The 12,805-nt window shown below is 32.7% G+C and overlaps 1 protein-coding gene across 1 annotated transcript; it reads left to right on the top strand.

The window, feature by feature from the left end:
- Positions 1-12,208, top strand: LOC139526937 (nucleoside hydrolase-like). Its single transcript, XM_071322122.1, has 5 exons — positions 1-235; positions 773-944; positions 3,026-3,142; positions 10,207-10,343; positions 11,817-12,208. The coding sequence occupies exons 1-5, from the start codon at positions 56-58 to the stop codon at positions 12,144-12,146; spliced, it is 936 nt and encodes a 311-aa protein (XP_071178223.1). The 5' UTR covers positions 1-55; the 3' UTR covers positions 12,147-12,208.
- Positions 12,209-12,805: the final 597 nt, after the last annotated feature.

The raw sequence follows: 12,805 nt of genomic DNA, 5'->3' as shown, positions 1-12,805 counted from the left end.
ATATATACATATTTAGTTTATAGATTTGTTTTAACATAACTACATACTTGAAAAAATGGCGACGAAACTGATTATAGACGTGGATACTGGCGTTGATGATTCAAAAGCATTAATGCTTGCTCTTTCGAGATCTGACGTAGAAATTGTGGCTATCACGTGCGTAAATGGTAATGTTGATATTGACAACGTATGCAGAAATACTCTGAGGGTTCTGAAAATTTGTGATCGACTAGATGTAAGTATGTTTTCACTTCAACTAGTGTTCTGGAACGGGTTGTTTCCTTTTTTTTTATATAAAAGTCGCAGGCTAGTTGCTCATTAATTGCTGCTGGTGGTTTTACACAGAACCCCCCCGGAAGGAACGGTTATATTTTTTTATTTTCACAAGACTTCATTTGTTAAGGAAAGTAACACTTTATAGATTATGTGCGATCGAAGACCTCTTCTAGTTTTATCTTCTTCAAGGAACGCCCAAACCCCAAAGCATGTATGTATTCATAATGTTCATGGATAATTACCGATTATCTATATAAGAAAAAAACGAAACTATGGAATGAGTCCTCTGTATTGTATAGAAATGAAAAAAAGGTGCAATATTATCCCTGCCCTTGAATTTGACAAAAAATCTAAAAAAAACATTCGGAACACAACTACTACAATTCAAATAAATAAATCCATTTATCAAATTCATCATTCTTCGATCAATCATACAATTTTGTAAAATTTATGATTTATAAAAAAATGATAGTGAATGTATTTTTTTTCTTCAAAGATACCGGTTTATAAGGGAGCATGTAGGTCAATGGTAGGCAACAGAAAGCGTGCAGATGCACATGGCAGTGACGGACAAGGGGACCTGATGAATCCGATACCTGTTGACATGTCTCTAATTCAATCAGAACATGCAGTGAATGCTATCTTGAGAATTACTGATGAGAACCCTGGTATATATTACCGCTTTACAGTACGAAAAAAGTAAAATCACAAAAATACTGAACTTAGAGGAAGATCAATTGGGAAAGTCCATAATCACATGGCAAAATCAAATAACAAAACGCATCAAAAACGAATGGACAAGAACTGTCATATTCCTGACTTGGTACAGGCATTTTCAAATGTAGAAAATGGTGGATTAAACCTGGTTCTATAGCGCTAACCCTCTCACTTTAATGAATAAAATATTGGAATATCAGCCACATTTAGGAACGTACAATTGTTCTTGACTGTTGATATAAACAAGTAACAGATATGAATCAAGGGTGTTTACTCCGCTTGTTTTTTTAACTTTTTGTCAGATATTCAAAATCTGTATGGCCATTAAATAAAATACCCGCTAACCCTACTTTTTTTCTTAATTTTATTACATATAGTTTAAAAAGCCGTATTCTAAAATCTTATAAAATCCTTTTTGTTTTTTCATGGTTTTTGAGACAAAAAACAGGCCAATATTAAAAGTTTGAAAAATATACAGAGAATCATTTCCCGCCAAAATTTCATCCCTTATATCTCAAAAACAAGCACACGGACCTTTTTTCCGCATTTTTTTAGTTCCCGTATTAATATACTATAATTTTAGAACAGTCATTTAAAAAGTTTGTTATTTTGAGGCAGAGAAGCGAACATCCTTAATACATGTTTCCCCCTGAAATTTTAATATTTTTATCGTTCTAATAAATATGATACAGATAAAATATATTATTGTATAGCAATATAATATTTCCCACAGAACGTTACCAAAAGTTAGCGTGCAATAAATTCTAATATTGCACTAGTGCAATAAATCTTCAAAATTCATGACGTCATCAACGTTTAAATCTTAGTTTAAACCAATTTTTACTTTCAAATATTATATTGCTATACAATAAAAGGGTTAATGCATGAATATTAGGGAATATTGTCCCTCGTAGAACATATATTGCACTCGCAAGCTCGTGCAATATAAAATTCTACTCGGGACAATATTCCCCAATATTCATGCAATAATCCTATATTATACTCAGCAAATTAATTATGTTCAACTTTTATTAATAATATATTGGTTCTATTCGATGTTTTGTGTACTAATATCATTTACGATTGTTTGTTTGTTATTATTTAACATAACTTATAGTAATCATTGGTATATCACATAAAATTGAGAATGGAAAACTGTCAATGGAGATCGGATTCAAACACAGCTCTCTTAGAGCGGGGTTTGGAAAAACAACATCACGTATCGTATACGGAGCAGCAGTGAATATGCAACGATAACTTCTTTTTCCCCCAAAAATATAGTAGAATCGGCAAATAATTCGTTCAGGAAAATTTCTACTTGAAAAGTTTTACGAGTTCGTATCAAACGTGTCTTTATAGCAATAAAACTAGAAATGGAAATGGGATATGTGTCAAAAAGACAGAAATCCGACCAAAGAGCTGAAAACAGTCGAAGGCTACCAATGGGCAGTAAACGAACATGGAAAATCCCGCACCCGGAGGCGGCCTTCAGCTAGCCCCTTCATAAAAATGTATACTAGTTCAGTGAAAATGGACGTCATACTTAACTCTAAATACATATAAATGAACTAAAATTGAAAACAACATACAAGGCTAACAAAGGCCAGCGGCTCTTAACTAATGACAGGAGCAAAAATGCGTTGGGGTTATAAGCCATGCATTGATTCAATATTACCTTAGATGTATACCCGAGAACATGCCTGCGTTAAATGTAAATTTTGCAATTAAGAAAAGTACAATAATAAAATTAACGGTACCAATTTTCTTGCACCAGATGCGCATTTCGACAATACATGTCTCTTCAGTGATGCTCGTGGCCAAAATATTTGAAATCCAAAGCTTATATAAAAGATGAAGAGCTATAATCCAAAAGGTCCAAAAAGTATCGCCAAATCCACCCTTGCTATCAGATATTCTTCTAGACCAGGACAAATACAAATCTGTTTTGTTTGTTGTTATTACACTACATATAAGTTTGAAAGCTGTTTCGAATCCATCCAGATTTCATTTTTGCCTTGAATTATATTTTAAGGGGAAATTACCTTCATAGCTCTTGCGCCGTTAACACATATTGCCTTGGCTTTACGTCTTGATCCAGACTTTGGCGGAAAGTTAAAAGAGGTATTCATAATGGGAGGGAACATTGAAGGTAAGTGCATAATACTGCTAAATGAACATAAATTTATGTAGATTTTGTACATCCGAATTGTTTTTTTCTGGATTAACCTTCAAAATGAAGGCTTTAAATCCAATTTTTGAAAAGCAAAAGATATATTAACCCTTAACAAAATATAAGGAGCTATATGACCAAAAGTGACCATTAAGTATACCTTAACTCCTCTCATGTCAGCTTTGCCTGAGTGGGGATAGGTAATGTTTCTATGCAATATACGATACCGTATCGATATTAAAATAGAAGCATTGTGACCTCTTGATAGATCCGACCAAACATCATTTTATGTGAAGTTACGCTCTCAATAAAATCTATTGCTTTCAGATTTTTAGGTCATCTTTAAGTTATGCTTCGATTCGTTCCAGCAATAATCTGGCAATAAGACTTGTAAAATCATGGAACGTAAGAATTTATACAGTTTAAGCTACATAAACTTTGGAATTTTTTAAATGTCAATTACTTTTGAAAGTAGACAAAGAGTCATTCATAGAGTAATGTTTCATTCAATTCTTACAACTAGTGTTTTGTATACTATTGTTTGTCGTTTTTCTTATTTCCTGTTTTGCTTTGTCGTTGTTTGTTTGTTTCCGAGCGAAATTTTGCCGAAAAAGAAAATTGATCCTTTTAAAAATCTATGTGCAGCTCTGCGCGACGATTTTTTTTTTAGAAAAACTCTTTAAAATGAGCAAAGTCGATTACACCTTTTTATGTTCAGGCGTGTTTTGGTTGATGTTTTTGTCTTGAAAACTCATAAAGTAAACATAAACATGTGTTTTGCAACTTTCGAAATTACTGTTTGATTTCTGTATGCACACCTTGTTTCTTAAAAAAAATCAATTTAGATCTTATTTTTGAAGTTCACAATATACAAAGTAAGTGGTACAGTCCTTGGATGGTGTCAACTTCCCACTAACACCATACACCATAACACCATACAACATACACCATTACACCATACACCTTGTACCATTACACCATACACGTTACACCTTTGCACCATACACCTTACACATTACACCATACACCATTACCTATTCGTACCTATCTACACGATCCGAAATTATCCATAATGCAATTCAATTTCAAATATTAAGATTATTATTATTGTTTATGTTTACTATTTGAAAAAAAAAAATAAATAAAAAGAACTTCGTTTTCAACTAACGAAATGTCGTACACCATCACTCACACCATTCCCAATCACACGTTACACAATCACACCATTCCTCATACATCATTACACCATTCCCCTTACACCATACACCATAGCAGCATACACCTTACACCATTACATCATTGCACCATACACCTTACACCATTACACCATACACGTTTTTTTGGGAAGTTTACACCATCCACGGGCTGTAAACAACAATAAAAAATCTCTATGATGATACATTGTTATGACTTAATCAAGACAGTAGGAAAGCATTGAATAAAAGGTAAGGTCAAAATTGGCAATACTATTGACATTGGATTCAGTGACAAGCATGCAGTGAAAGTCACGTGGATTACAATTCTGCAGCGGCGACGTCGACGGCGAAAACTTATTGTGTAAAGCTTATGATTAAGAGACACGTAGACCTGGAGGCTTAATACCTTGTGTAATACGTAATGTGATAACTTCATTTGGTAATTAGGATCCTTGAAAGGTCTACATGCTCGTAGATATAAGAAGATGTGGTATGAGTGCCAATGAGAAAACTCTCCATCCAAGTCACAATTTGTATTTTTTTTTTAAAGTAAATCATCATAGGTCAAAGTACGGTCTTCAACACGGAACATTTCCTTACACCGAACAGCAAGTTACAAGGGTCCCCAAAATGACTGGTGTAAAACTATTCAAACAGGAAAACCAAAGTTCTTATCTATAGAAAAAAACGTGAAACACTTATGTAACACATCAACAAACGGCAACCACTAAACATCGGGTTCCTGATTAAGGATAGGTGCAAACCTATGCAGTGGGTTTAAACGTTGTAATAGAGAAAACAACACAAGCGACATAAGTATCTACTTTATACATTAAATGTAACTTAACAATGGTATTTGTACGTATGAAGCGTCAACTTCATGTTATTTATACCTTTCAAGCATACATTGTACGTATGAAAGTGAAAATTATTAATTTGGATTGTCTTTCTTTTCCCAAAATCTTTTTTAGACCCTTAAAAAGGTGAAAACTTATGTATTACGAACTTAATCACTGACTGCATACGTAAGATGGTAAGTCAGTGATTGTTTTTACAGATATATATATATTTTTTACAGTAAGCTAAAAAAAATACGATTTTTATAGATAAAATGAAATTTATCAGTATCTTTTAATTTAAAATGACATATGTTATGACGTTACGCGCGATGTTCGTACCTCATTGGAAATTCGGTGTAGTTGGAAAGAAGCAAGTCCAAAATATATAATTTTGTGAAATCATATTCATTGCTTTTGCTCTATTAATGGTAGAATTTTATGATTTTTTAAAATATTATTTTTGTTAATTTTTCAAAAAACTAAAATATATCAATTTTCGATAAGAAGTTAAAAAGGCACCGTCGATTTTGCGGAGTCTTAAAAGAATGTCGCACTTGCTTAAAAACAACGTTTCAGTCCAATTTTTGGTTTGAACGTTACGAAATTTTAGCGACGTTGTGTCACGCTTTTATGTACGAACATCACGCGTAACGTCTATACATTTTTTTTCCAAATTGATTATTTAAGTTTTCGGTGAAGACGACATTTGTATTTTTACAGTTGTTACGTTAATGTGCAATGTTATTTGTCAACTGATGAACATTTATTTGGATTACTAAAGGATCTTTGTAGAGTCCCCTGTCATCAATTCCAATTCTTAAATGCGTTGCAGCACATACTACATGAAATTGAACAAGCTTAGAAGTTTTTGCAAGGAAAAAAAATCAAGATTTTATAATTATAAGGAGTCAAAACAGATAAAAGAAAATGTAGCTGATGGTTGCAAAATTCTTATTTTTTTTTTTGCTCTCTGAAAGTTTATTCTCTTTCATGCAGAAAGAGCAAGAGCCATAACAACACATGCAAAGTAAATTTGCAGAAATTTCAGTCAAACACTGGTACACGATTTCATATTACATTCATTTTTTATAGTCTAAGAGTAAAGCCTTTTTCAATTAATATTTTATAGTGCGTCTTTTCAATTGTAATGTTATACTGCTGTATCAGTTTTAGGGTGAAGGTTGGTGCCTGTTAAAACGTTCAAACCCGCAGCATAAATGATATGCACCTGTCCTAAGTCAGGAATTTAAGTCAGGAACAGTACTTGTCGTTTGTTGGTATGTTTGATAAATGTTTCTCGTTTAAAATAATAATAAAAAAAAGAAGATGAGGTGTGATTGCCAATGAGACAACTCTTCACAGGAGACCAAATGATACAGAAATTAATAAAAATGGTCACAGTAGAGCCTTCATCAATGAGCAAAGCCCATGCCGTATAGTCAGCTATAGAAGGCCCCGAAATGACAAATGTAAAACGTTTTACAATTCAAACGAAAAAACTAACGTCCTAATTAATGTACAAAATAAAATGAACGAGAAACAAATATGTAACACGGCACCAAACGACAACCACTGAATTACAGGCTCTAGACATGGGACAAGCACATATGTACGTAATGTGGCGGAGTCCCCCCCTAACCTGGAACAGTGGTTTTATAGTACAACAAAAGAACGAACTGTAAAAATCATTTGAAAAAGGCTTATCTGTAGATATTCGGTCTCAACAGTATTTCATGTACATTGTAGAAACCCGCAAATATATTTGCTCTTCTCTTTATTTCATAGCAACGTTATGTTACATATTTATATATGACCTTGAAAGCCAAGACGCAAAGATACGCTGATTTAGTTTAAGTTTGGTTAAGTTTAATCGGTAATTAAACTAAATTGATTTATGTGGGACTAGTGCCTAATTAGCTATAAAACATTTTGTTGATTGATATAGATCGTTAATCATCTAGTGTTAACTAGATATATAAGTCCCCGACCTGTGAAGTGGAGCTGTAGGAGACTTTATTATATTTGTTTGGCTGTCTGTCTTGTAGTCTTTTTTGTCTGTTTGTCTGGTGGTCTTGTTTGTCTTGTCTGTCTGGTGGTCTTCTCTGTATATCTGTCTGGTGGTCTTGTGTGTCTGTCTGTTTGGTGGTCTAGTCTAGTTATCTTGTATGTCTGTCTGTCTGGTGTTCTGTGTCTGTCTGTCTGTTTATCTGGTGTTCTTGTCTGTCTGTCTGTTTTTCTGGTATGTCTGTCTGTCTGGTGGTCTTTTCTGTCTATCTGGTGGTCTGATCTGGCTGTCTGTCTGTCTGGTTGTCTTGTCTGGCTTGCTGTCTGTCTGATTGTCTTGTCTGTCTGTGCCTGTTTGGTAGTCTTTGCGTGTCTGTTTTGTGGTCTTGTTTGTGTGACTGTCTGGGGGTCTTGCCTGTCGGTCTGTCTGTCTGATGGTCTTGTCGGTGTGGTGGTCCTATTTGTCTGTATATCTGTCTTTCTGGTGGTCTGATCTGTATGTTTATCTGTCTTTTTGGTGGTCTATCTGGTGGTATCGTCTGGTTGGCAAATGTCCATGATAAAATCCAGATCAAGTTCGAATTTGTTTGGGTCTTATGAGTTTGACCGAGTAATTCTCTTATATGCTGGATACTGTCCACGCTAGTCTGTGTCCACACTTGTTTCATTCGATATTTCGTATAAAGAAATTCTTCCCAAGATATATCTTCGTTATTTATATGTTCAACCTTACTGTGGATACTCGTTTAAAGAGATGTTTGGTAGAATATGGCAAGGAGATAGCAACTCAGATGTTCCGATATTTTTCTTTCTAATGTGAACATCATAGAAGGAACGAACCATCTTTTTATGTGTTTAAATATTTGGTGCGGAGGGGCATTTTATTTCGTACAGACAATTTGATGAAGTATATATATGAAGCCAAAAAAAAATAAACTTTAAAAAAAAATCCTTTGTTCAACCACAAAAGATGAATCGTCGATATCTAACAGTATTAAATATCAGAAAGATAACTATCAGGGGAAATAATGTTGATTTTAAGCAACTATTGGTTACCGTGTGGCCTTCATTTTTAGCTTTAGTCTAGACCAAGGGCTCAATTTCAGATTGCCTTAATTATGTACTGACGACAATAAACAAACAAGAACTATCTTGATACAAGATATACGACACATTTATATGTTGGCGTGAAGTTTTGTATCAACCATAAACAATTATCTTTTGATTTTTTATAATTTCACACATATGTTGATTCTGACTTGACTATAAAGTATATCTGAAGGTTTTTTTCCGGACAAAAAAAACCCCTTCAAAATACTAGTTATGATAACTATACGTCAAACACAACTTTAAATTAGAGATACAACCTATTTTGGTTTGAAAATCGTGAATTGACGGTCAACAAAGTGGGATGATATTTGTATTTTGAGATTTTTTATTTCAATTATAATATAGTTTAATGATAATATGCTTTGACTTAATAATTAACACTTGGCATTTTACACAAAGTACAACAGATGTACAGCAGTGTCTCCAGTTATTGAATCCTAAACTGGATATCAGCTCTTTATACATTACTTTGCTTCCATTAATTACGATTATTTTTCTTACGGTTTAATGGTCAATAATTTTAGGTTACCTAAATCACTATAAATACTATAAATCAAAACTGCTTTTTCAAGTTGAAGACGTGTGTGTACGCTAAAAGATCGATTAATTATGCACTGACAAAATCGCTATTCGGAAAGGGAAAGGCAAGGGAATTAAAACGAGAAAGCAAACATGTGCGAACCAAACACAAATATTATAAACAGCAACAAAGTCAAGCACTGAGTAGCATATGACCGAGCATAAATTATGGCGGTGGACAAACATGTTTACCGACTCAAAATGCTCTCCTAAGTTTAGAAAGTGATGCAACAGCAGTCGGCAAAAATCAATTTAAAAAGACAGTTGCAACAATTCACACTAAATAACTCGTAAGAAATAGTCTAAGCTAGGACATAGATTAACGATCTGAGATATTAAAGCCCGGGATGACGAAGTATGAAAATAAATGAAAGACGAAAACATTCCAAAAAGACCACACCAGACCATAAAGCATAAAACAGTCCATTAATGGCATCGGGCTGTAACTGGTTTTTGATCGGTTTGTTTCTTATAAACAAAAAGACTTACACGTACAGTATCAAGATTGTTTTAATTGTCCAATGTATTCATGATTCCCTAACTGAAAATAAACGCTTTCCCTATTACAACAATGTTGTCTTAACTCAAATATCCTAATTAGATTAAGAAAAATATGAAGATAATGGCGAAATTATAGCTGAATGCATTTTGATATGGTTTTTTTTTTTGGAAAAAGGGAGACAATTCAATCTCAAATATAGTCTTAATTGTGATTTCTTACGTATACTTTATGTATGACGTTAGTAAAGTCAGATATCGAGAATTCTTTAATAGGTACCAAACTTCGACCTTACCTGAAACAATAATGTAACATCACCACATAAAAATTCCCACTTTAAGAAACCAATCAAAATTCCTGAACTAAATCAAAAGACATAGTAATATAATGTTAGACAAGGATTACATGTCCTGGACCTCATTTGAAGGATAAGTGATCGGGGTTAAATTTAAAGATTATGTCCGTTTCACGGATTTGGAAAGCATAATTCATAGGTCTTTGTAAGAGTCAGTAATATGCTCCATTTCTAAGATACTCTAAGCAATAGGTCTGCCAAGTATCATCTGACCTTGACCTCATTTTCATGGGTTTTCAAAGATAAGTTTTCATTGCTTTGACTGTTTATTGTATACTGTTATTCAACTATAGGTTGTCTATGTAATGAATGTAAAGTGTACATATTGTCTAGATTGTCTACATTGACCTCATTGTCATGAATCATTGATAAAGTTTATGTTGTACTAATTTTATTCTTTAAAATCAACACCATAAAATTCATCACGTTTTCAACGTGTGCATTTTTGTTTCATCTTATAGGACGAGGAAATATAAATTTAGGTGCAGAATTCAACTTCTACGCGGACCCGGAAGCAGCATATATTACATTACAAGAGCTTAAGTGTCCAGTAAACCTATTGTCGTTGGAAGCAGCAGAAGCAAATGGACAAGAATGGGTAAGTATAAAATTGAAAATGTATGGCTTGACAAGTTCACATTATGCCCCTTTCACATACACGAATTTTTCTTACAAGTCCCAAACTTGTAGTCAGTCACATACATCCGTACGTAACTAGCTGGCATCCCTTAATAACTCGTTACAAATCGCAATAATTCGCAGATACTCGTAATGATCCTTGAAAGAAGAGTCACATTTTTCTTGTCCAAGAATTATTTTTTTTCGTAAAGAACTCGTTCTAGTCGTTAGTTTTGAAACCGCTCGTTAGAATAAAAAAAAAACACAGAAAACATAATTCACGGTGTTCTTTTAACTAAGTGTTTTAATGTGATGTTTTATTAGCACATACATACTTTTATCAATGTTTGTTCCTCAGAATTTGTAAATGTTAAAGTACCGGGGATAGTAAGGGCAGTACATACATTATGAAAAAAATATATATGCTCAGATATTAGCAGTATTATATTACATTTTGCTTTTAATGACTTAAAACCATTTTATGATTAGCGTACAAAAGGATGTGAATGGAGGTTTACATAACAGCGAATAATCAGCAAAAAATATAACGAATAGAGATCAATGACGATTTGAAGCATAATGAATAGAATATGTAATTCGCAAAAAGTATAAAACAAAGAGAAAAAACTGTCTTAAAAAGATCTGATTTGTTCTATACACAGCTACTTTTGCATAGGTACTATTTCTGTACTAAAAAAATGCAGTACTGGAAATTTACTTTTAATATTTAGTACTATTTCTTTACTTTAAAACTATTGTAATATTTAGGTACTTGTATTTTACAGTACTTGATTTGTACTAAATATTTTGGTATAGAAATAATACAATATTCCATGTTTGAAAATCATAACTTTGACAGATTTGAAATAGAAAGACTTTCAAAATGCTGAAAATGTAACGGTAGTAACCAAAAATCTGTAGTACCTAAATATCAAGTACAAATAAAGTACTGTAAAATACAGGTACCTAAATATTACAATAATTTTAGAGTAACAAAATAGTACTGAATATTAAAAGTAGATTTCCAGTACTACAAATTTTTAGTACAGAAATAGTACCTATGCAAAAGTAGCTGTGTATCTCCTAAAGTTATATTTAAATGTATAAAAAGTTAACAACTTGAAAGACTTACCCTGAACCAAAAAGTATCAAAACAAAAGGTATATGAAATAACATAACAAAATTTCCTGTAATTCTAGCAACAAAAAATGTCTTACGATTGTTCGAACGATGCGAATTGTTTTATAAACCATGCATTTTCTGTAATCCAACATCAATAAAATAATGGTATTATATGAATTACTGCTACTTAGTTGTATACACAAACACAGGTACCGTCTTTGAATATCAATAAATAAAATAATGTATATCTAAAAATTGTGTTTTGCAAACAAAATCCGTTATAAAAGTATGAATTACTTATACCGGTATTATTTTTACCTCTCAATTGTAGGAATGGTATGACAGATGGGTGAATATGGATACCAAAAAGAGCCGATTTATTAAAGCTTTCTCCAGCAAGACAAGCCATTATAGCAAGACACTCCTAAAACACCCAAAATATTCACCGTACGATCTCCTGACAATGGCAACGGCTATTGACCAAACAGTTATAACTGAGTCTGTTGAAAAATGGTGTACCGTTGAGATTGGAGGTGGTCATACACGAGGCCAGCTAGTCATTGATTGGGCTGGTAAAATGGGAAATAAGCCGAATGTAAAAATTATCAAGAAAGTCAACACAGATAAAGCAAAATCATATTTCATGTCCATGGTTATGTGAAATATGTCATGAATATATACATTTCATATATATTTCATGAAATAAAAGTATCACAAAGTAAATAGATTTAGTTTTGTTCTTTTTATTTTAACTAACCTCTATATTGTATTAAGTTATGCCTTTCTGATTTGTTGTTTATATGTAGAAAATCTAAGGCAATAGAAATTCCGTAATAGTTACGAAAATTTTGATTTCGAATCGATAACGTCATTATAGTTTTTCGAAGGAAAACTACGGAAAGGGAATTTTTATGACATTAAAACTGAAGTCTGATTATACGACATGGTTTCTTAATTCGATTCTGAAGATATATTTGTTCCAATGCAACAATAAAAAATAACACTTTCTAAAAAGCACAATGGACCTGCTATTTTTATAAAAGAATATGTTATCTATTGTGATATTTAACTCATAAACTAAATGCCAAGGATTGTTTTCGAAATTTGTTTATATGATTTACAGACATCGCCGTAAAAGTGACATACCGTGTAAGACCTTAAAATATTGAGTTATAATTACAGTTTTAAAATCAGACATTTTACATTTGCACGAACTCACAGGATGTATACTGTGAAGTGGGAACATGGCAGAATGGAAATATTTGGAGTAACAAACTGCAACTACACTTTTAAAAATATTAAATAAAAGATATCGTAACT

This window comes from Mytilus edulis, chromosome 6, assembly GCF_963676685.1.
Source record: "Mytilus edulis chromosome 6, xbMytEdul2.2, whole genome shotgun sequence".
Taxonomy (NCBI): domain Eukaryota; kingdom Metazoa; phylum Mollusca; class Bivalvia; order Mytilida; family Mytilidae; genus Mytilus; species Mytilus edulis.
This window is presented reverse-complemented; position numbering and strand designations above follow the sequence as displayed.

Excerpts from the sequence above, each read along its gene's own strand:
- LOC139526937 (XM_071322122.1), top strand. The coding sequence starts at position 56 with ATGGCGACGAAACTGATTATAGACGTGGATACTGGCGTTGATGATTCA. Across the intron at positions 3,143-10,206 it reads AATGGGAGGGAACATTGAAG|GACGAGGAAATATAAATTTA; the intron begins GTAAGTGCATAA and ends TTCATCTTATAG. Across the intron at positions 10,344-11,816 it reads AAGCAAATGGACAAGAATGG|GAATGGTATGACAGATGGGT; the intron begins GTAAGTATAAAA and ends TCTCAATTGTAG.